This window comes from Apus apus, chromosome 4 (genome assembly GCF_020740795.1).
Source record: "Apus apus isolate bApuApu2 chromosome 4, bApuApu2.pri.cur, whole genome shotgun sequence".
In the NCBI taxonomy this organism is placed as follows: domain Eukaryota; kingdom Metazoa; phylum Chordata; class Aves; order Apodiformes; family Apodidae; genus Apus; species Apus apus.
Genome location: NC_067285.1, coordinates 72780568 through 72805928, shown reverse-complemented (window position 1 = coordinate 72805928; position 25361 = coordinate 72780568). Strand labels below are relative to the sequence as shown.

At 40.0% G+C, this 25361-nt stretch overlaps 1 protein-coding gene across 5 annotated transcripts in view; it reads right to left on the bottom strand.

The window, feature by feature from the left end:
* FNIP2 (folliculin interacting protein 2) overlaps positions 1 to 20059 on the bottom strand; it is a 49799-nt gene extending 29740 nt beyond the window's left edge. For 3 of the 5 annotated variants that reach the window (XM_051617082.1, XM_051617085.1, XM_051617083.1), the window contains exon 1: positions 4630 to 5140. In XM_051617082.1, the coding sequence (XP_051473042.1) occupies positions 4630 to 4814 (185 nt within the window). In that variant the 5' untranslated portion in view covers positions 4815 to 5140. Of the gene's footprint in view, positions 1 to 4629; positions 5141 to 19744 lie in introns of those variants that run through there. The other 2 variants (XM_051617084.1, XM_051617086.1) reach the window with 1 other exon arrangement.
* Positions 20060 to 25361: the final 5302 nt, after the last annotated feature.

Sequence of the window (25361 nt, the reverse complement as noted above, 5' to 3'; positions counted from 1 at the left end):
CAACTACACCATCTGTTTTAAGAGTCTGTTACAAATTTCTCAGCCCACTGCCTGTGCAATGATATTACAAAATACAGTTATAGAGAATGCCAGAGAAGTCAGAGCCATCAACTGATGTCATTCTAGTCTGCTGCATGAATCTGATGCTCTTCAGTACCAGATGCTCTGATATCTATTCAGTCATATAGCTACCTGTTTACTTACCCATTTTCTGCAATCTGAACTAACTATACCGCTTTAAGACCACACGTCTTCCCTCCTTTAACACAGAAAAGGTCTATCTCCATGGTCTTAATTTAAATCGTATGCAAAAGCAAAGCCTTACTTGTCTCCAGGAGTGGCACAGCAGGACTCATAGTTCAGCCCACAGGTCTGCAAGTCTAAACTGAGAAAGATTCATTTCAGGCGCAGATTTGGCCAACACAGCTCTACATCTGCCTCTGATGCCAAAAGCATGCTCAATATTTGTGTTGCATGAATTCAAGGTTCCTTATGAACAGGTGAACTCCCACACTGTGCACTAAAGAAAACATTATTTACACAGTGCCAACTTCTGTCTAAAATGTGAGCTGGATTTTATAACAAATGCTGAGGTGGAAGACAATTTAGCAGCCTGCTGAGGTGCCTTTTCCACATATCACACTAGAATTCTAAGATTCCTGCGATCTTTCAGAACTTCAGATTCTAGTGCCAGATAGCAACAAACTAAAAAGCTACATGAAACCCATCATATAGAGCTTTATGTGACTAACAGACCAAATCTAGGGAAGTAACTTCAGACAAAGCCTCTTACAATACTAACCAATATAAAACTTATGTTTTAGTGAAGTCCTTGCTTTCAGGCTTTGAACTACCAAGAACACAGATGCAGCTCTTGCAGCAATCCTACCCATTACAGAAGAGATCCATCCTACTGAATCCTCCTTTGGTAAGACCAAGCATATCTACAGGGAAGCTATAGAGACATAAAAATCCATAGTCTCATTACTTCCATATGGAATCTAGCACCAGGCCCAAGACTACTCAGATGACAGGGATGTTTCTCCCAATCACAGAAGCTGATAAGCAGACTGCTTACAGTACTTCCACCCTTTATTATTTAAACCAGCTCATACAACGTAACAGCCTCCAGAACAGGAACACCAGGAGTATGTATTCTTCTCCTAAAAACAGAATGTTTAAGAACACAGATGGTACAGAGACTCATTGGTCAGCTGTTTTAACATATGCAAAAATCAAAACCATAAACTGTTGCTTACTTACCTCTGTATCAGCTTCTTGCTTATTCAGCAATGCTGGAAGATACTTTTTCTTCTCCACATAGTTTTTGAAAAAGACAATTCTCTTGCATAAAATATTAGTTCATAGAAAAAACCTACCACTACACTTCTGCATTGCATAGCTCAACATTCCTTTAGATATTAGAAACTAATAGCTTAAGGGTTTGACTAAGAAGAAAACACTTTTCACTCTTCCATCACTTTTTTCTAGAAAGTAAGACCAAAACAGTCAACAAATATTTAGCCTTTTTTTTTTTTCCCTAAGGAAAAAAGGCTCCTATGCTCACAGGCAACCCCTATGCATGTATTCACCTTCCCCAGTTATTTGTTAATTCACTAATCAATCTCAACCACCAAGTTTGGCCAAAGGATATATATTTCTATCCTCCAAAAATAAATACTGAGATAACAGACTCTTCTCCCTCTAAGACAACAATATGAACTAATATGAACTAATATTAACATTAAAGCAACAAAATAAATAATCTCACAATGCATTCACGGGAGATAGCTAGAGGATGAGAAAAGAAAAGATTCTGAAAGCATTATGTGAAAAGCTGGCACCAGAACTTCCACATTATTAGACTGAAATTTCAATTTTTCATTGACAATTCCATAGCCAAATTATTGATTCTTCCACTTCTGGACTAGAAAGCAACCCTCAACATGCTTACAAAAAGCCATTTATTTTCCAGCTGCACCACATTATGAAATTCTAACAGTCTACTCCATGTCCAATTATAATAAATATCAATGTTTATCCATATCAGAAATGCCCTTTTAGCTCTTCAACTTCATTCCCAACACTCTCTTACTTAATGTTTCAAGGCATAGTTGTTTTTCTTACACTTATTTGGTAGAATCTAAACTAGCATGCTGTTGGTTGTTTCCTTTTACTCTTTCTGTCTAAAACAGCTTACCCAACCATATGGAAGTACTGAAGGAAGCTGAGTGTTACATACTACAAGTAGTTTTGTATATGTACCTAGTGCTGAAAGTGCTACTTCTGATAACAAAACTATGTAATTCCCAGGGTAAGATTCATATTTCTTATGAATGTTTAGCAAGAGTAAATGTGCTACAATCACTGCTTTTGGGTAACAACTGTTGCTTCTTTCAGCCAACTTTAAAAAAACCTTCAAAAATAAGTTTTGCTAAACACTGACATGTCATCTGCCTGCTTATATAATTTTTTTTCATTCTGCTTATACAGGAAAGATCGATTCCTGTGTTAAGAACTACTTAATAGTGCTTAAGGAATACATATTGATAGATGGCTTATAAAAAAAATAGTACAAATAAAATTATAGCAAGGCGCTTTTTTTTTCTTTTTTTCAACCACCTGAGTGTCAATGTACTGCAAAATTACAAAACAGGCTTCTGATATAATTACACCCTAGAAAGGTAAGGAAGTTAAGAGACTGACACCTAACTCAAAAGTTTCACTTTGGCTTTAAAACAATTCATTATGCTAGGTCCTGCATATTCTTAAAAATTAGCGGAATTAAATTAGTAAGAGTTCTGTGGTTGTTCATAATACAGGCTAAACGTAGATATTTTGACCAAAAGTATTCTCTTATCTAACCAGAAGAATAAAATCCCCACATATCTTTTCTCCTCCTTTTGTAATTACACGACCCTTCCTATTACTCATGTATGCTCTGGCAATAATTCTGTAAACTAACAGAATTCTCTGTAGCAGCAATTTGTCCCAGCACACAAAAGTGGATCAGAAATACAGCTGGAAAAAAGAAGGAAGGAGTACAAGTCAATGGAACCTCCACCTCTTGGTGGCAGCACGAGTTATACTAACTCTCTTCATCCATGGAGCTATACACCTTTAGGGAAGTACACAAAGAAAACGTTCTCTATGTTCCCAAATAAGTACCGAGGCCAGTTAAAATGTCAGTTGAGTTTTCTTTTTCCCGAGGCCAGCACAATGGGAAAAAGGACAAGAGCAAGATGCTAGGAAGCAAAGGAAGAAGAGGGGATGTGATTACTTCCTTCAGCATCAACAGTCTGTTCGAACAGCTCAGTTTATCCAGCCACATCTTCAGTATGGATCTCTCCTGCATGTGGGAGATTCTAGAACTAATAAACAACATCTTCAAGTAAAAATAAATAAAACTGTCTACGTTAACAGGAAAACAAGGTCTACTAAAAGATACCAAAACACTGGATACTTTTTTTTTTCCAAGAAAGCCACAAGTTTGAAACAGCTTACAGATATTCTGGCAGGTTTTGTCACCAGATTCCATATTAAGCTTAAGTGTGCTTTATTTTCTCTTAAATGGGCATATTAGCTACTTTTCTTTGGTTTGTTCAATATTTCTTCTATTACAGATATGAGACCTGGAGGCAAGGAGATCTCTCTTAGGGGAAAGCAAAAGCAGACTCATTTGTTTCTGGAAAAAAAAAGTCACAAGATTTTTGCCCCATTCTGCCCTGAATGAGTATTGTCAGTTAATCTAGATCTCCAAACCCTGATCTTCACAAAGAAAGCTTTTGGCTCCCTTTTATAACACGTACACAGTAACTGAAAAGTGACCTATTAATTTATATTCCAAAACTACTTTAGCTGACCTTAAAATCTTTTTGAAAGTAACTACTTGCCACTTCACTGCAACATCTATAGACTAGAGAAATAAAAAGGCTGAAATTTATCTATATTCCCATATGTATTTTTTTTTTTTCTGCTCAGATCAACAGTCCTGAATAATATTTATTCTAATACCCTTGGGTGTTAGAATTCTGAAAAGCTGCCCATAACCATATTTTCAGCACCATAACACTGCAGTAGAGACTCGGACATTAGAGACATGCTGGCACACATCTAAAAAAGGCACTACAAGGAGTCCAAGAAACACTATTCATACTCCAGCTTACATGGATATAATGCTTGATCTACAGGTCATTTTCAAGTAAAGCAGAGGGTTACCCTCTCAACTTTTCCCTCACTTCACAGCATTCTGTCCTGTCTGCTCTGCACACTGTTACTACTTGACCCACTTAACACAGGAGATGGCAAAAAAATAAAAGGAAAACTAATTAGAAAATAGGAAGAGAAGGTATGAATATATAATCTTAATAGAAAAGAAAGGCAATTACCCTTCACGCTTCAGTTTGCATATACATAAATCTTACACATCAGAGTCAAGAATGTAGACTCAGTTTCAAACAACAGGGAAAACTTTCTGGAGCATCAGCCACATTCATCAGCAAGAATAAGATTCTAACAGAACTTTTCCAATTCTTTACAAAATAGCTTTTTGGGTGATTATAAATCTAGCATCAACTAAAAATGTCCACTCTGACAAAAATCATATATAACAAAAAGTTACATGCATACCTGTTTTGAAGTAGTCTAGTCACTTTGCTCACACAGCTGACACTTTGGTCTCTCAGAGATTTTCTAATCCTTTCATCCAATTTGGTACAAGAGAGATTATTTCCAAGTGGTACATTGCTTCTGTTTCTTGCTCTTTCTAATTGTTCCCCTGCGCCATTTGTAGCTTTTGGTGTACCCCCACACATTTTCTTTTGCTATGAATCCTCTTGTCAAGCTCCTTCAAATAAACTAAATACCTGCTGAAGGGATGCAGCCTCAAGCAGATTTCTTGACTATAGATCAACCATTAACGATGGTAGTTTACCATCAGCTTTTTTCCCTATACAGGTACACAGTCTGCTGAATTTCCTGTTAGGGGGAAAAAAGACAAAGAGATCTTCATATATTCTGTAAGCCATTAATGCAGAAAGACAGCTGTAGCTAATTCACTGCTGCAATTATTCCAGACAGAGGAGTAGACATGACTTTCAAGTTTCAGAAGCCATCGTACACTTGCTCTTGCTGCTAAGAGTTTTTCCCACCAAGCCTGGCACAAAGCTGTAGCAGATACAACAGCTAATATTGACTTTAACTATGTTTGTTTCCTGGTATGTGATTAGGTAGCTGGCAATTATGCAGTCACAAGACTGAACCATATGGCCTCTTAAAAAAAAAAAAAAATAGAAGCATAGTTGCTTCTGCAGTGACTCGCCCTTAAGTTGCAAGGTTGCTCTAACACTGGCTACAACACCCTGTTAATGGCTCTCATGTGAGCAAGTGTCATCTGACAACCCCTAGCAACCTCATACAGCTCAGGAGCAAATAAGAATCTGTCATCATTGCCATCTGGTTATCACTTAAAAAAAGACCAACACTAAGAAACACACCAGATATTCCACACTCTAAGGCTTTTACTTTTGAGGACAAATAGTATTTACACTTGAATCTGAGACTACCATTTTGAAAAGCTTTTTAAAAAAGTAGAAGGGAAAACAACAACCAAAAAAGTTCTCAGACATCAAGTTGGTTGATGAGAATTTATAGTCATGTGTCTATTAAAACAATTTAATGGCAGTATGGATGACAAAAAGATCTAATAAAATACTTCTGACCAAAAGAAATTAAGCTTTTAAACAGAATAAGGAATCTGATGTTTTATTCAGACTCAGGTAATTCCACTGCATAGCAAAGTCCTTTTCCCCATCCCTGCTTTAAAAAAAGATTATTCATGTCTGCATGTAATTCTTGTCTTACATGGCTTCCTTCCCCCACCAGTAAAGTTTTAGAAATCCTACAACATCAACAGCCACAGGGCTAGCTCCCTTCAAGATTAAAAAGGGAAAATAAATTTGCTAATGGACCTCTAGAAATACAGCAATAGAATTAGTAAACACAGCAGGATTTCAAAACCCAGTGCTACATGCTACCTGCTAAATAGCACAGCACACTACTTAAAGCATTTTGTTATTTCAGTAAACCTCAAAATCTAAACACTGGACAAAAGTCAGGAAGAAACCTAGAGCAAGATTAGGTTCACCAACTTGCTCAGTTGCAGGGGGAAGGCTATAGCAATAATAATAAATAATTATTGCTAATTAACAAATAATAAATAATAAAAATAAAAAATAAAAAATAAAAAATAAATAATAATAAAGCTCAGTTTCAATTTTTCAATTCCCAGAGTTCTGACAATACTAGAGCACAATTACTCCTCCTCCCAAGTGAGGGAAACAAGTGAAAAGCTTTGTTCTGTTCTCTAGATCGTTTGAGTAACTTGGAGAGGGCAACTCCTAACTCTCACCTCATTGAGGACTACTTAAACACCAGCACTCCTAGCCACCTTTGAGCACAAGTGAAACACAAAACTGATTACCAGGTGTCTGTACTTGGAATAAGATCAACAACTGATAGCATTCACTTCCATCATATCTTTTACCCAAAAAAACCCCAACAAAACAGAATTTTGAATAATTCACTTAAATGACCACAATACTGGATTCATATGAGACTATGATCAGGAACTCCTGTAAAGCTGACTGAATTGACATGCTTCACTAAACTACCTCATCCATAGATGAAGTAATCTGTAGAATACTATAAATCCCAAAATACCTGGGGAATTACCATCAAAAATCCACAGAGCAATTCCTAGGGAGAGGGGGGAAAAAAAAAAAAAAAAAAAGGAAGCAAAACCACACACAGAAAACCCCCCAAGTCCAAGAAAATTGAAAAAAGCGTCCTGGTCTCCAGATACAATCCTCTGAGAAGGAGAGTTTAATCACTCTTTCTAGGCTCTATGACAGCACGTCACCTGCTCTGCTTATAGGTCATTTCCTGTCCTTCACCTCCACTGCAAGAAATAACCTAAATTATTTAAACTCAAGGTAATACTTTTGCAAGAAAAATTGGGGTACAGGAAAGAGGAAGAACTCTTCTCTGTATAAGTTACATATGTCTACTAAAACTTAAGCATGGTTTTCAAATCTAACCCCCTGTAAGGTTTTGTTTTCTAAACAGCTTTTAGAAGCAGGCTAGAGAAGTGTATGAAAAGAAAGTTTGAATCATATCTGCTGTTTCAGTGAGCACTTGTTTTTGCAAAACATACACTTAGCAAAACTGATAGACAAAAAATGCCTACAACACAGACATTCAGGAAGAGTGCCAAAGCACATGTTTAAAGGTGAAGTAGAATTTATTTTGGATTGCTTAATGATGAATTTCCCTCTTTTAGTCTGTTGTTTAGCTTATGCAGAAGATGCAGGTTCCCTTCCTCCCTCCCAGTTTGAAGTATTAGCCCTGCATTGCTCCTCCTCTTTCCAAAACCTTGGATATGGAAGTTGTGCTGATGCCACACCACATTCTTTTTCCACAATGATTTAAAGTAGTCCTAATATGGTAAAGCACTTTTAACCTCAGATGAACACCTTGTTCAAACATGATACACAGTTACTAGTTTCACACAAGTTAGGCAGGATACATTGCAGATTAGTCATACAAGTGAAGAAGGAACATGTTATTTGCAGCACTTCTTTCTCTCTCTCTCTCTGCTTAAGTCTTCCTGTAGGAAGAGTTCTACTGGACAAAAATAAAGTTCTTAATTTCAAATCACTGTACAGAAAGGTTACTTTTTTAAAAAAGATAATTCTATATGTTACTGTATGAAAAGCAAAACAACATTAGTTATTCTAGTTATATATTATTTAGTTATTCACTAAAAAGTTAGAATTCCACAGACTCCCTGTCTAAAGGAGGAGAATATACTGGATTTTTCAAGGTTAGAAGCATTTTTCATTACTTTGTTGCCAGAAAGTGATACACACAAAAAAACTACCACAAAACCCACACACACCTGATAAAGCCTAACAAACACATCTATACAAGTTCAAGTCACCATAAATTGCACATATTAACTTTCCACAAACATCAAGAAAAGCCTATTAAACCAGTGTTTCATAACTCAGCCAACTTTTGTAAGTTTGGGTTCACTTTTCTGTTGGCTTATGTACAAGTCTGAAGTTTGGGGGTCAGCTTTCATACAGTGCCTCAGTGATAATGCAAAAACAAAACGAACCAACCGTAACCAAACAAAAATACCAACAAGAACAATGTGTTTGAAGTAGTACCATAAACAGCACAGACAGTGCTCTCAGTTGCTAGCTCCAAAAGTGGAATTCCCCAATAGCAAAAAGATCTCAAGACTTGTAACTGCACAAAGAAGTGCCTATATTTAATTGTGTTCTACCATTAAGAAAAGTGTGCTTATTTTTGTTAAGCTAGGACTTTAAACAAAGAAAGCTAAAGTATGCAATGAGGTTGGCACCTTACATGCATCACAGTCCTTTTCACAGTACAGAAAGCCTTGCTTAGTCCTGACTAACTTTCCTCCTTCCACCCCACCTTCCCCCCTAACTCTCATAGCCTCTAACAGCAAGCAGAATTCAGCTGATCTAACCTATGTACAATATTTTGCAGAAGTTATTTCATAGTATTAATCTTTATAATTGCAAAGAACTGAAGGTTTACTTGTTATTTAACTTTCTGTAGGGTTATGGGTTGTTTTTTGGGTTTTTTTTCTTTTTGTCTTTTTTAAAGACAAACTTCCAGCTCTCACTGAAGCCAAACAGCAGCAGCCAGATGGGAGCATGCAGTGCTTGGTTCAGCATCTCTACTTAGGACTGTGCCACAGGCCATCAGGGCCACCCCACCTCCTTTGGTATGCAGCGCCAGGTCTCAGCTAGTGCATCATTCCCATGTCACTTGTTCCAGCGGCACCATGTGATTGGGCCTGCATCCAGGAACACAGCTACTAAATACAGACACTGCCAAGGCACGTCTGAGCACTGCCTCTGCCAGAAAATGAAATGAATAGAAATCTCTTACCCTAGCAGCTTTACTGCCTCTGCCTTTCCCCACCTTCTCTTGAACAGAAGGAAGAATTACACATGGCACATGTGAAGGAGAATTTTGAGCAATAACACAAGACATAATCTGGTATTTTTAACATCGTACTGCTGTGTCAAAGTGCTGATGGATCTTAGACCTTAATATCTCCTATATAAATGAGTAGGCCAGCACAGACATCACTACCACACCTTAGGGGTGCATATCCCGAGGCATGGGTTTGGTTGCCTGCTCTTTCCTGTTCCTTCTTCTTCTGTAAAGCTTTTTTTTTTTTTAATTTAGTTAATAAGAAAAAATCTGTATGCAGCTTTCAAGCCTGTGTTCAAAGGGGTAGTTTTAGAATATGAAAAAAAAACAAAACACCACACAACTAAACCATATTATTTATAGACATAAGTAAATACCTATTAATGGCAGCTGATACAGAGATGACAACATTTGGTGTTTAACATCCTCCTCTGATTTTTTTCTAGTTAGCTGAAAAAAATACTCCTTTTGCTAAAACACACCCAAATACTTTCACTGAAAGTAACTAAAAACACCTGCATATTCACAGAAACAATGTCTTTACAAGTTTCTTCCAGTCCTGCTATGAAAAAACTACGTTCACAAGAAGGCTTTGTAAACTTCAGAGGACATGACATTCTTTCTCAAACTTCACAGCCAAGTAAGTTTAGGATGCTCTCTCTGGGGGTGCAGAAAGCATTGTAAATCCCCTTTGTCCTTGTTCTGAACACATGCTCCCACTGCACCAGAAAACACTCCCAATCAAGGCTAGAGGCAAGTACTACCCAGGCCCTTCTTCCAAGGGAAATTGCTTCATAAGAGGTCAGTTTCAACTGAATCAAATTATACTGCTGAATATGCACTTTTAAGTGAAATAAATAAATTAAAAGTTATCTGGTTCTAGATGCTTCTTCCCAAATTCATAATATATGAAATCAAGAATGAGATGTGGCTCTCTTGCAGTGCTGAGAGCCCAGCAGCAGCCCAGGTGTTTTTTATAAGCTAACATAATACTGGTGAGCCTTGTGAAAATGGCTGTGGTAAACTCTGGTAAGAGCAAGACAGGTGTTGGTTCTTCTAAAACAGAAGTTGCAAGTGAAAAGTTAAACTGTAACAACAAGGAGGGGAGTGAAGAAAAACTAAGTATGCCGAATACCTATGAAAATTTTCCGATTTGCTCAGCTGATAAGGATACGGGAAAGAACACCTACTCAAGAAGCCATACTTGATCATGCAGAAGTTGCTATAGCATGAACAGCAAAGTCCATTGCCTCTGTCCAGATGAATGCCAGGAAATCCTGACTTAGATTGAATGAAGTGATAATACAGACGGATATAACGTCAGCTCCGGCATTTTTCACTAGTTATAGCCAAAAATATGTTTTGCTCCTCTTGTTGTTATGATCATTTGCCTATTCCATCCAAAATACTTTCCTTAACCCTCTCTTGTAGGCAGCGTGGAAGGTAGCTTTCCAGTAACTCACACTGAATCTAGAAAGCTTATGTACATTTATTTTCAAGTTTTACTGGAAAGAGAAGGAGGAACCACATCATAGGACCCCATAGAGAAGATCAGGGTAATTAAATCACTCATGCCATAATACCTTTTCAATGAAAAAGACTACACACAAAACCAAACAAATGACAGTCCCGCAGCTGACTGGCATGGGCAAACCCTGCAAGACACTGTGCAAGAAAGTTATGTTCTGTTTACCACCAATTGCATAGGACTTTGAATGTATAAATAATCATTAAGTTATGAAATAGCCTCCTCCTTAAAGCAGGCCAACCGCCCTAACTACTCACATAGGATCCCAAACATTTTCTCAAAAACACTGGTATTATACAAGACTTAAAAGTTTATACAGCCAGGTTTATACATAATTACAGCTGACCACACCCAGTACCATAGCAAGATTTGGCTACCAAGAAAGCAGTCCATCAATCATGAAATATCTGGATGAAAAAATAATTAAAAAAAAAAAAATCACAGAAAGACAGTTGCAACTTTGTGATGCCATAGGAAAATGCTACAGACATCAAAGACTCAGTGATTGAAAAAACCTAGAATTTCAGTCAGCAAGATCATGTAGCAATTATCTGTTTAGACAAATGAGAAACCTTTCTCCTCATGAGAAGGTAATAATTGGTGTAGCTCCTTCAGTGTTCCCTAGCAAACCACTATACAAGAAAGTACTTTATAATGGGCCTGACTTTCTCCCAAGATGAAGTCTACCAGAGTAGACTCACTAGGAGCCTTCTTAACAATTAGAGATTCAGGACACCTTCATTAAAAAAAACAAACAAAACTTTATTTTCTAGTAAAAAAAGGGCCTGAGGATACAACTCTAATAAAGTCTATACTGTAGCAAATTTTTAGCGCTTCAGTAACACAACCAAAAAGCTACTGCTTCAATCAGATTTCTAGTTCACATGCTAACACAACATTTCTATACAAATGTTCTGTTCTCCTTTTCCTCTCCATTGCATGCTTACCCCTGAACCCATTATCCAGTTCAGCTATACATAGACATTTTAGAGTTACCAAGTGCCACCATAAAGTGACAAGCAGAAAAAGCTAGTTTTCAAATACACATTATTTTCCTAGTTCCACTCAAAAGAATTCCCAAACATAATTCTGTATGTAAGACTGCATAGATGAACTTCTGAACACAAGAAATTTAGAACCTGAATTGATTCCGCACTAAACTGTACTCTGATCTAGTTCACAGTGGACAACTGACATATCCTTGAGCCGCTCAAATACTGAAGACATCAAGTGTTACTCACCCACTCTAGAACTTGGAATCATATGCAAAATCATTTTAGCATGCTATATATCCACAGCCAGGTGTCATAAACATCTTTATAATCAGAGAGTATTCGTTTTCCCAACTCTTTTAACTCAATAGGATTTAGAAACTCTTTAAACAGTTGGTATGGCAGAGGTGGGCACTGCTGAAGATGTTTCAACTGGCTACCATGTGAGAGCAACCTTCCTCCAGTCTAAAAGCCAAGATTAAGTAAGAGCTTAGATGCATGTCACTATAGTTATCAGTCAAGTGAACTCAAGTGGTTACCAGTTCCCAGCTCTGCATTCCAGCCTTCTCAACACTGCTGAGGACTAGAACATAAGAGCTTTCCATGACCACTTCTGCATGAATTCTGACAGCTTAACACAAACTACTGCAAGAGATACTTGTATCACTGACCTTTACAGACATGACCAAGGAGGGCTCCAACATTCTCTATTATATCAATGATACCATGGAAGTGACAAATGTTCAGCAAATAATCAGTTTCAGCACAGTATAAGAAAATCTATACCACTGCAGCCGTTTGCCAAGACCAAGGAGTTTTAATTCATATGGACTAACCTCACTGCTGTATTGCTGGGCAAAGTGGTTTCTGCACAACATTCACTTCTTCCTTGTGCCGGCCCTGGAGGTCACCAACCTTCCCTTTCAGTTGCTTAGCAGGTCTCTGCCCAGCTTGTTTAACCCCATCATGTTAAACAAGTCAGGACTTCAGAAACACAAGGCACATGACCTTTCCTATAGTAGGATTTGTCTTTAAAAGTACAAGCTATTTTAGAGCGAAAGTTAGAGATCAGTGTTAAATGTGAAGATTTTAGAAACTCATTTTGTGGGAACATGAAAAGAAAGATGACAGATATAAGCACTCAAGTGATCAGCAGTAGTTGGACAAGCTCATGTGCTCACACAGAAAAACAGAAGACAGACAAAAATGTGTCTGAACATAAGCTAACCGAGGTGAGAACATGCTGCAAAAAAAAGCTCTATACTGATTCAGTAATTACATCACACACAGCTCAAGTTGCACTTCAGAACAGTCTATGGAAGGAAAATCATGAGTCAGTTTGAATGGCAGCAAGTGTGATGTAAAAGCCCTCATGCCCATTTATCAGTACAATTCTAAGAATCTCACCAATAACCAGGAAGCATGCACGCTGATAAAACAGATATTTTGCTGTTGGTCATGTAAAAGCACGGTACTTGCACTAATTTTTGTTGGCAAGCACAGGCATCATTACTGAGGCTAGTTCTTTCAGTGCCTCAGAAGAATGCTTCACCTTGCAGTCTGTGCAGGAGCTTGTCTTGTGACCTCAATCTTGCATATAAAAGCACGGCATTGCTACAGTATTTAAGAAACAAATACAAACAGGGCACATGTTGTAAGGCAAGAAAGGCAGCAAGCACTGTTAAGGTGAGGGGAAAGCAGAATGGAAAAGAACCTGCACCTGAAGATTAAGAAAAGGCAGAACACAGGAGGAGATGATTCACGACAGGCAAAGCTGAACAAACCATGTCCATGCTTGTTAGTCAGATCAGTAGTAAACTGACGCTATCGCAAGAAGTAAATGCAAAGGTGCTAGCACATTTGCTGCCCTCACACCAGAAGCACCCAATTCAAAGTCCTCCTTTTCTCACTTACTCTCTCTAGCAAGCCTGTTAACCACCATCCTACAGAAATGCATTCCTCATCTTTTGCCTAACAAGTGTACCCATGGAAACCTCCACATAGCAAATACTGATAATTAGGATAGCATAAGAACATCCTTCGCACAACACTTTGTCTAAGTGGCATGCAAGACTACAGTGTGTTCTTAATCAAGGGTGTACTTAGCAGAAACAACTGTTGACAAATATAAACCACGACACACTGCTCTAAAACAGTCTTCTCTTCAGAACCGATCCCTAAACATCAGTCACTAAGATGCAAATGGATTACAGATGAGAGGTCATGACTGTAAGCCTCAGAAGATATACCTAAAGGAACAGGTAAGTCACCAAAGTTTGTAGCACACATAGTATTAACCCAAAGAACTCTCTTTGCAAAAGAAGTCCTCAGCAGCTTCAATGTTACTAAAATGCCAGAACAAGAAGTAAATTGCTTTTATGAAAATAATTACTCAATTTTCTGGCCCATCTGACACCAGCAATTTTGTCACATCTACTCTTTTTGGGCTTTTGGTCTGCTTTTACTCACTGCTCAGACCAAAGCTACAGCTAAAGGCCACTACACCAAGCACTTGAACACCTACATCCAACAATGTCAAAGTGGGATGACTTGATGACTAACAATTACAACATTTTTGTCAAGCATCTTCCATCTCTCCTTCTTCTCCAGTTTTAAGAAAGCAATTCTGCTATTTCAACTAAGTTTACATAAGAAAAGTTACGAAGTTTACGTAAGTTTACATGAAGCCAGCATCTACTGGCAATACAGCTCTGCATTAGCTTTTAATAAGTTTCTCTATGAACTGAGCTTTTATGAATGAATATCCGTATTTTTCAGCCCCAAGCAGCTCTATTTTGTCACTCATAGCAATCCATTTATGTCAACAGACGTATTCGCCTACAGCATTAGCGTCAAAGTTTCAGATTGTATTCTGCTTTATATTGTGCTCCGGACAACGGAAGGTAGCTCCAAGACTCTGTTGCTACTATTCTCCAAATCACTTTCTACAGAGCATACTATGTGGCAGAGTACTCATCTAACACATTTTGGACATGTAAACAGCAAAAGTATCCTAAGAATAAGGACTTAAGCACCTACTATCCAACTGCACATCAATTTAAAGAGTCAGGTGTGTAGGAACTACACTACTAGCTAGTTCTGCCACATGGACAAGTTACTTGTAAACCAGAAATAAGACAACCTACTGGCAAAACCAATGTATCAGTCAGGCAAGAATAAATCTTTTAATGGAATTAAGTAACCAAGGTATGTCCATCCCTCTCAGAACATCAGTAGCTTATGCAATTTGCATTTCCACACAGCTTTTTAGCCAGCTGTGGCAAAAAAGAGGGTGTCTTCTTGCAACTGTAAGAAAGAATGAGAGTTATCCTCAGAGTAAAGCTAGAGGAAACCAAGAGGTTGTTCAGTAACCTAAGTGTGTAGGGGAAGAAAAATCCAAACAACTTAAATAGGAGAATGGCCCTGGTTCCTACAAAGCTCAAAAGGGGATGTGGGGTTTGTTTGTTTTCCTTCAAAACAGCCCCAGGCTGGAAGTGTGGTTTTCACTTCAAAAGACCATACTTTCAATCACTTCCTCTCTAAGACTAATAAATCTCATTCTGCAGAACTTACTCTTTAGCTGTCATTACTGAGGAAAGGCTAATGCCAGAGCAGAGGTATAATACTGCACCTTAAGGCTCACCTTCAGCTACCAGTTAAGAGGTATGTGACTTAGATGCATTGTTTAACTTTCCTTGCCCCCATTCTCAGATGTGGTCCTGGGCTGCATTGCCCTTCTTACAGCATATAAAACAGTGATTTTCTTTCAAACACTTTTTGAAGCATTTACACCCAGTTGTTTAAGAATATTTCCATGTGCGAAGATGTACCTGGATGCTCAGCAGAGCTGCTGCTGGGTGGATGTTTATAAGGCTGCAAGAAGCTCAAGAGCAACCAATTAGGCTACAGGAATTTACTGTGGAGTGTTTCATTTTAACAAAGATGTAACAAACTGACACGCAGGCAGACTCAAAGCTCACTACTGCTTTATTTCCTTTTTCAGAAGGTGGAACACTGCCAGGCTGGTAATAAATGCTGTGAAATAATGCTTAGCGAGTGGGATCTCACCAAGCATTTCAGTGCTATGACCAAAGGAATTACTAGTATCAGCTGCCAAACAAATGATCTCATATACCAAAGCTAACAAACTGTTACCAGATAGATATCCTGCAGTTACAACATGATATCCGCTCCATTATAGGCACCAGAAGGAGCAGCTGATGCTTAAAGCTGAAGAAACAACCCATTTTCAAGCTTCACACACAGGTGAAATAACATAACCTCTCTTTTTTTATACAATCCATGTAAAATGAAATTATTGCCTGTTTTACAGCATTGCTTCACTAAGCATATTGATATCAAAGAAATTTCATCAGAGGTTACAATGCAGAAATGACACAGCATGAAAGCACAGCCTTCCAAAAACTCCAAGGCTTCTCTTTTTATTCTTACATCACTGGATACAGCCACTTCATTAAAAAAAATAAACCAACTATCAAAGACTGAAATTAGTGTGAAACGTTACCACTCAGTTTAAGGATAACAACAGTTTTTCATATTGAGAAGTACAGAAAAGCACTGATGTGGCATGCCATTCTATAATCAGGTAAACACAATTACAGGGAAACTGCTACAAATTTCAGTACAATCAAACTATCTGCAACCCATAAATATTCTTCACACTTGAGACATTTTAGTGTTGAGATACTAAGTGCTTATAAAATACTCAGTCCTTCAAATTTGTAATCCACAGGTTTGGCAACAATAGCTACCATCCTGCTGTGCACATGACCATGACCCTGGTAGCACTCCAAAAACCTGTACAAAGTACTCCAAATCAATGTGATATGGGAAGTTATATTTTATAAGGAAATAAGAAATATTGGGGGAATTTAGCCACATAAACACACAAAGTAATCCAGATTTCTTCAGTGTTAGAGGCTGAAAAGAAATATACTGAACTACAGTCACTCACATGTCTCTGTTGAAAGGTTATGTGTGTGTATATCACATACATTTTAATGTATTAATTATACACATATATACACAAATACATATATAGATATTTTTAGTTAAGGGAAGGAAAAAGCAGCAGTAACAGAAACAAGAAGCTGTAGATCTGTGTACAAAACCACTTAGAACAAATACAATACCATGTCACTAACAGCCACCTGTTTTCCAGCTGGTTTACAATTTCACTTTTTAAAAATGAACTAAGATATTTAGGAATTTTAACTACTACCCTTCTACAACTTCATACTTCCATTATTTTTGAAGAGAGGTGTAGAACGGGAGAAAAGTTCTACTATCCTAATGGCTATTACCACCTACACCTCATGTTTACTTTCTCCTCACCCAACAAGTAAGGGTTATGTTTACATGAACATGTAGTGCAGCCCAACAGGACTAGATCCACAAAGTTAATTAACTGGTGCTGACACCCACACTATACGTATTCTGGGGTTTTACTTTTGACCAGCTGTACTTTAGACCCAGGGACTGAATGCCCATTAGTGATTGGAACACACTTTCTAATTTCATTCATTCCAACAGGAACCCAGTTTCCACATGGAAGCCACTTGGCTACATGAGCCAAAGTGCAGCAAGTAGAGACAGCTGAGAGGTTTTCTTTAAAAGTGCTTTCTTGATCCAAATTAAAATGCTAATGCTCAGACACCCAAGAAACCATTTCCATGGCTCCACATTCAGTGATATACACTGTGTCCCTCTTACTCTTGGAGGCTATGCCAGCTCATCCTGGTAAGCAGCACAGAACTCCTGGCATGCAGCTTTCTTCAGAGCCAAAGACGGGAAGTTGCACCAATATTTAGTCAAGACTTAGCTCCCATTAAAGAGGGCAACAGAATAACCACACATGGTACTTATTACAGGCAAACCTCAAGCCTGGTTGATGGCTCTCTGCAACAGAGTTCCTGGGAAGAAAAAAAAACACAAAGCTTCCTAACAACATACTTGAAAGAGTTGTTAAATTAAGTTAATTTGAGGAGGTATTATCTACTAAAGAGATTTTTGATGATTCTGCTGTTCAGGGTAAGGAAGGTGCATGAATACACTTAGGTTTTCAAGTCTTTCATAATAAGTCAGAGTCCAAGGATACATCTTGCTCTTACTCTTACAGGGCCCCTTAAGAAAGCTATACACAGCAGAACATACTGAATGCAGAGGGACCTCACTAACCAAATAAAGAAGAGGGAATAAAACTAACTAAAATCCTTAAAAACATAGGCTTGACACTAGAACAGAAAATGATCCTGACACTTCATCTCTAATGGTGGCCAGCAGCATATGCTAGATACAGAAGCAACCAAAGGATTAAGTCTGCCTTTTTACTTAGGTCCAATCACATCTCTCCATTCAGACATCACTGTTCAATAGAAAGTCTATTAAAAATGTTGTAGTACATGTTCTAAGATGCAGTAAGTATGCTCCTGCAGACCATAAACAGATCACTAGAAATAAAGAAAAAACACTGCAGCACATTTAGAAGTCATAAGGAAGAAGCTTAATGCAATATTATCAGATAGCAAGGGAATGGGGCAAATAGGGGATAAAAATAGGGAGGGGTACCTACAGTAGTATTTTAGTGATGACAGGTTTTGTTTTAAGTGTCACATAATTTTAATATTACTCAAAGGGAAAACTGAGTGTGGAATATCTTACCTAGGAAATAGAAGAAAACAAATATAGTCCCTAGCCTCACAAATTGTACCAGATGGAGTAATCTTACTGATTTAAGGGGGGACACTGTGCAAGGAATCTGCCTTCATGGAGATCTTTGATTAATCCAATAACCTCAAAACTAAAGTAGTTTTTTGGTCTCTGATACAGAGTACTTGATAAGATTTTAAGTACATGGCAAATAACAGTTAGTTGGGAATTGTCACTCAGTTTAAATGTGGAAAATATATTTGTTTTCTTTCAAATTAAAGGAGATATTTAATTAATGTAGCGAATAAGTGGTACAAAGAGTAATTAACTAGTATAGCATATAGACTTTACAGACTGACAAAATTCACCAGCTCTTTGTCTGGTAAGAATGCAGGAACACCACGATATCTGACCATTTTCAGATTAATAGCCTTATATCTCAAATACCCTAATGCCATGCTGATCTTACTCAATTTTTCACTGTGATCTTGCAGTTTCAGTCACACAGATGGCCATGGCCCACACAGACTGTCTTTGACATTATAATGGATACACGATTGTGATCTTTTATACTTGGCACTTTGTTGAGCAAGATATTTTCCACCCCTCTCTCTTATCATTCTTAGTAGTTTCAGCAGTGAAAAAACGGATTCCAATTAAATCCTGTGCACTATCTGATCACAAGACTAGTCATCTCATGCCGTATAGAAAAAAAGACAGAGATTACCGGACACACATGTGATAGTCACTGTGCTCACCAGCACCGGTTTGGTCTTGTGAGCAGAACAGATGCTCAAAGTAACAAAGCTCCAAACTGCCAGCCTGAGCTGTCCCCGAGGGTTTAGAAAACAGCAATAATTCAGTATTATGCAAATACTATATATTCAAGCCCTGAAGTAGCAATAGCTATGAAATCTCACCTTTAAGGATTTGTGATATCACAAACAGAGAGAGCAGCGCGAAGTACCTAACGCTCAGTGGGTCATCAGACTAAGCACGTGTATTTAGGTCACGACAATAGGATTATTTTTTTTAAATTTTCCTGTACTTATGAGAGCAGAGCACGAGTTCTCACAGAAGACACACCCACCCATACACACGCGAGGAAAGAGGCGGCCCGGCGCCTCCCCCCGCCACTGCCGAGGGGCCGGGCGGTGCGCGCCCCGCGGCGCCCCAGCGTGCCACTTCCAACTGGCACAGAAAATGGCTGAGAGATCCAGCCAGAGGTGAAGGCGGAGGAAGACCCACCGGAGCGGCGGTGCGTCCCGCCCCGCCCCGGCCCGCCCGGGGGTGCCCACTCCTCCCTGCGGAAACTCCACAGAGGGGCACCCGAGGGGGGCTGCGGCACACCTACGTCGCAGCCCCTCAGCAGGCGAGCGGCGGCAGCGGTGTTCCCGCTCCCCGCCGGCCTCCGCCACCTGCCCCGCTGCTCGGCCGCCCTCCGCAGCCGGGGCGGCCCCCCGGGACCCCGTGGAGCGGGCTCCGGCGAGGCCGGACCCGCCCTGCCCCCGCGGCTCACCTGAAGGCGGGCCCCTCCCCCGGCGCCCGGCCGTGGGGGGTCGACGCGCCGCCGCTCCTTTTGTTGAAGAGCTTCTGGAGGAGGGTGGGGGCCATGCTGCCGCCCCGCCTGGCGGCGGCCCCACCGCGCCTCTCGCAGCGGTTCAGCGGGCGGCGAGCGGCGGCGGCCGCGGCAGCATCCCCGCCGCCGCGGAGCCGCCCAGCATTGCGCGAAGACGAGTGGGACGCCGGCCCGCTCAGCCGCGCCGCTCCCAGCGGCCGCCCGTCCCCTGCCGCAGAGGCCGAGCCCGCCCGGCCGCGCTGACAGCCGCTCCCTCCCTCCCGCCGGACGGGGCACCGCACCGCACCGCACGGCGCGCGACGGGGACGCGACTGTGCCGCGCCCCTCCGGGGCTCCCGATTGGCTGCGCGTGCTGCTGGCCCCGCCCCCAGCACGTGGTAAGGCGGCGGAGGCGGCCTTAAAGGGGCACGGGCCCTGCTCGCGCCGGCGGGCGGCGGTTGGGGACGTTGAGCGGGCTGAGAGGGCCCGGGAAACGGGGTATGCGCGCATCTATTGGGCGCGGCTCATATATCCACAGTAATAAGAATGTGCATATACATATATTTATAACGTGTACAATACATTTCTCCATATATGTGCATACATACACACATACATACGTATCTATGCACTGGGGTTGGAACTAGGTGATCTTCAAGGCCCCTTCCGACCCAAACCGTTCTATGATTCTACGGTTCTATGATTCTATAGTACATACGCATCCCCCATAGGTACTCACCCGTAAATCCTGTATTTGTGATTTACAGCAACTTTCTCAGGCGGTGAAGGAAACACAAACAAACTACCCCCCTGAGTCAGAGGGGCTGTTCCCCTATTTGGGCTGACGAGAGCACTGTGGCCACGGCCATCCCATCATACCCCCTTCCTCACACCAGCCCAGCCCCACGACCTGAGAGAAGTCTGTTGGATTTTTGGGAAGCTAATCCCTCTCTTTTTGCTCCACACACAAATTCTGGTCACCAGTCCAGAAAAGTTCTATTCTGATATTCTTTCTCTAGTCCTGGTCCCCATAATGGAGCAGGCCCTGGCATGAAGTTGTAGCAGTACGGTGATTGCCTTTGAGAATCTGAGCTTTGACTTAAGTCCTTGACCAGGCGAGTGAGAACATTTTAGCAGAAAGGTCGCCCTGCTAGGATGGTGCAGCTCATTTTTCTTCATTCACAAAAAAAATTGGATAATACTAGAGAATTTGGGGGTAATTTGGAACTTTGTTTGTTTAATTTGGAGGAAAGGGTTTGTGTGATTTTGCCTAGCAGCAGGATGACACCACCATGCGCCACCAAGTAAATACAGCTTCAAATGCTCCTTTTTAACCAGTTAGGTAGCTGCATGGCGTGGTGCAGCAAAAAAATCCCCCCAAAACCCAAACCATCAAAAACCAGAATCACAACAGCTTCCTGCTATTTTCAGGGAACTTGGAGACAAGACACTGAGAATGCAACAGGCTGCCCAGAGAGGTTGTGGAGTCTCCTTCACTGGAGACATTCAACACCCATCTGGATGCATTCCTGTGTGATGTACTCTAGGTGATCCTGCTCTGGCAGGGGGGTTGGACTAGATGATCTTTTGAGGTCCCTTCCAACCCCTAGGATTCTGTGATTCTGTGAATGGCAATCATTACAACAGGTGATTTCGAACTCAACATCCAGTAGTAAGCAGAAGGGGTAGAGGACATATTGATGCTTCAGAGCCAGCCTTTCAGTGGCTGGAGAAGCTGATTTATCTTTAAAATAAAAAACCAGAAATTACTCTCCTGATGGACAGAGTCTGGTATGATAGTCTGATTAGTTCCTCTCTCTGTAACACCAGACTGAATCTTGTTATGCTCAGATGACCCTGTCTGGAGGTCCATTCTCAGAAGGGATGACCATTTTCAAAGCTGTCAGCCCCTTAATCTGTGAGAATAAAATACCCAATGCAAATCTTTCAGCTTGGATGTTTCTACTCCTTTTGATTCTTTACTTCCACCATCATCACCAGATGCCCCTGGTCATTACAGGCAGTCCACTCAACCAAATCTGAAGGACAGAAAATAAGGGGACAGTGATGACAATACACTGAAAGGGTAATGAATAACAGGGTGTGGCTGGACAAGATGAAAGATGTCATGGTTGACACAGTAATCGGTGTGAATGAGAAACTAGGCATCCCACTCCAGAAATAAGCACTGGACTGTATTCTTTCAGAAGAGTCTTGAGAAACTTAAAAGTTGCAAACAGCATAGGTGATGCTCAACGACTATGACTATTAGCAAGTAGTGCTGACCAGTGGGGGCAGAATCACAGACAAAACCAAACAGTTGTTCTACAGAGCCTGACATCCTCATCACAATCTTTTTACAAGGTTTTATTCTGGACTAGTTGTAATCTGGTCCTGTCAGCTGCATGAGTGTCAGTGGTTGAAGCATACTGAGTGTGTTTCTGTAAAACATCTGGCTTAGTTTCATCTGTGAATGATCCACTTTGTATGCCGATGTCGCTCCAAAATGTGATGCAAGACAAAGTCAGTGAGGACAACTAAGAGACTGACTTTAGAAATGCACTTCTTACATGAGCAGAAATGGCAGTGTAAATGTACCTTACATGTTGGCTGATGGTCAGTGCAATATTAGTTCTCAATATTTTCTATTAATGTGTGTGACAGTAACTATAATCTGACATTGGTAACAGAACATTAAGACACTAGTATTCCAAATGTTTTGTTTTTTTTTTAAATCAGAGGAAAACACAGCAAATCAGCAAAGGACTATGAAATAACTTTCACAGTCCATACACACTATCCCACCCCAAACAGAATCTGGCTATAAAGAACACCTGACAAAGCAAAGGAAGAGATTTTTCACTAGCCCATGAATGCAAAATACGAGCAGAGGTAAAGAAAAAGCCCATACAAGCAATATACCATTTATTCAGCCCTCACTCTTCTAGGAACTATAGGAAACAAAAATATGGCACATGAGAATCAAAACCTTAGTCATAATATTCTAAGTAAGAGTCAGACTTTTTATGTACAGAGAAAGACAATATAATGGATAAAACTTCAAAAGGAGTCAGATTTTTAATGTGGCAAACTAGGGGACTTTATCTGGAAGTTGTTGATACATAAAAAGGATCATTCAAGTCCTGGAATAGCTGAATGCTTGAACAAGTATTTCTGTGTCTCACAGACCATAAATCTCTCTGAAGATTCTCTGCTGAAAATGTAGGAACTAGGATTTATAGCTAGGAGAGGCTGGGTTAAAAGCCAAGTCTCCTAAGTCACACTTTGCCTCCCTGTCACTTAGACCTGAAAGAAACCTTGAGTTCCATTATGGCTGCTTCCCTTCCACCTCAGTCTTGAACACACAAATGCAAAATGTTCCTAAATGTCTGTTCTCAAAAATAGGCTTTGGAGGAACACAGAAAAAAGCCAGAGGCCAGAACAGGTAAGCTCTGAAGATGTAACAAAAAGTTTGTTAATCCAGGATGCTAATTAATGACTTACTGCTTAGCATGGTGACGCATGCTGAGAGGTAATTCTCGCTACACTTCACAATGCATCAGAAATATTTTGGATTCTGTAAAATAAATACCCAATTTTTGTTGCTACTTTAAACATGCCAAATAAAATGTGGTATCAAGAAAAGTCTATAATTATTCTTTCTCCATATTGTTACTATTAGTACTTAACAGTACTTAACAGTATTTAAGTCTTAAATTACTCTCCATGAGAATTTAAAAACCTATGTATTCCGCTTTTCAAGCAGAGATAGAAGTTGACAGCAACGGAGAGCCTGGGATTGCAGCCCCCTGCAAACCAGTTTACTCACCCTTCATTGAATGGAGCTGTACATCACTTGCGCTGTTGCTGCAGCAGCTTTTCCCAGCCCCTGAACAGTGCCACAAAGGTGCTGCCTTAACATAGATAGGCAGTTTCACTGTCTTTTTACATAGACAATACAGTCAGTTGAAAACAAAAGACCATTTAAAGGGAAATACTAATTTGTTTCAAAATCACTGGGAAGTATTGAGGTATGAAATGAAACATTTGATTTTCAACAGTCTTCGGTGTTAAAAATAGAGAGAATGGCCAGATAAGAGGTGTATTATTTTAATCACCACAATATAATGTGGTGAGAATTCAACTGTATGAAGGTAATAGTTATTTACAATCCTCTGAAGTCACTACCATTAACTTACTTATCTTGCCAAATTTCCTAAAGCAAAGGCACACTACTTTTTCCTCCAAAAGAGCCTGAAGACAAAACACCTGTGAATGCTCAAAAGCTTATTTACAACCTGGTTTGGTTCCTCTCTACAACACAGTTGTCAGTGTTGGTAGATTGTGTTTCTAAGCCTCCTGCCCAGGACTCTATCCAAAGATAGAAATCCCTAGGTCCCAGATTTTCAATGGTGTAATCTATTGTGGGACTTCCTGCTTGCTGGTTGCACTCTTGTATTTAAATGCAGCTTTGCTGAAAACTATGATAAAGAGCATTATGCATTTACATGAAATTGTAGTAATGTACAGAACACACACTTGTACCAAAAGTGAGGGCAGGAGTTTAGCAACAAAGCAGATATTCCACATCAGCACTGTGGCAACAACAGCCAGAGGCTAGCTAACACTTTGGGCCTCTCCTTGCAAGCCATGGCTTGTATTGTGATCAGAAGTCAGAGAGGCACTCTGCCATGCCTCCTCATGTCCTGAGGTCTTAAATACTACTCTGGTTATTTGTCTCTAAAACATCTTCTAAGGAGAGCTAAAAAATATAGCTAAAAAGCCTGCTTATTTTTGCTTGGTTCTTAGCTAAGCCATTTCTTTAGGGATCTGAATATCTGAAACTTAGTGATGAGTAAATGGCTTTTATTTCATTTTCTGTCATACTGTGTGTAGACAATTTTCTTTTTAAAACATCCTGAGACAAGACATATGGTTTTTTCATTGTTTAACATTGTATTTTAATTCAGCTTAGAGGAATCAGCTCAGTCAGTAACTGCTCAGTATGGATTTAAAGTGGGACGTCTTTATTCAGCTTTATGCAGAAAATTACTTGGTGCAGACAGGGAGCAATAAGCCTGATTATCAGAAAACAGATTTCTCTTTCCACTGTCTCATGTCTCTCTCATGAAGGTGACATGCCTGATGTGGTAGGTCACATGGGAATAGCATATGATCACCCTGTGTGTCACATGGCAGAGGAAAGTGTGAGTGGCTGCTCTACTTCCAGGCAACAGTGAAAGCATCCTTACCAAGACTGTAACAAAAAATTGCATACTGGAAGCTTCTTGATAGCAGTTCTGAAAAGCTGGTGATGTATTGTGTTTCAGTTGCTTGTCAGCTGGATCCCATCAGCACTTCACGGGACCGTATTCTGAAGCTACAATTCAGTTCAGCAAAAACCCCACAAATGTAACTCCTATACAAACCAAAATGGCTTTCAATATCCTTAGCCCAGGCAGTTCTGCACTGAGCCAAAGCATTAACCTACTGGTGGAACAAACATTGTTTAAGTTTCTGTTTTCTTCACACTTTCAAATACAGATTTAAGAGATGAAAAAAAAGCAAGAAAATTAAA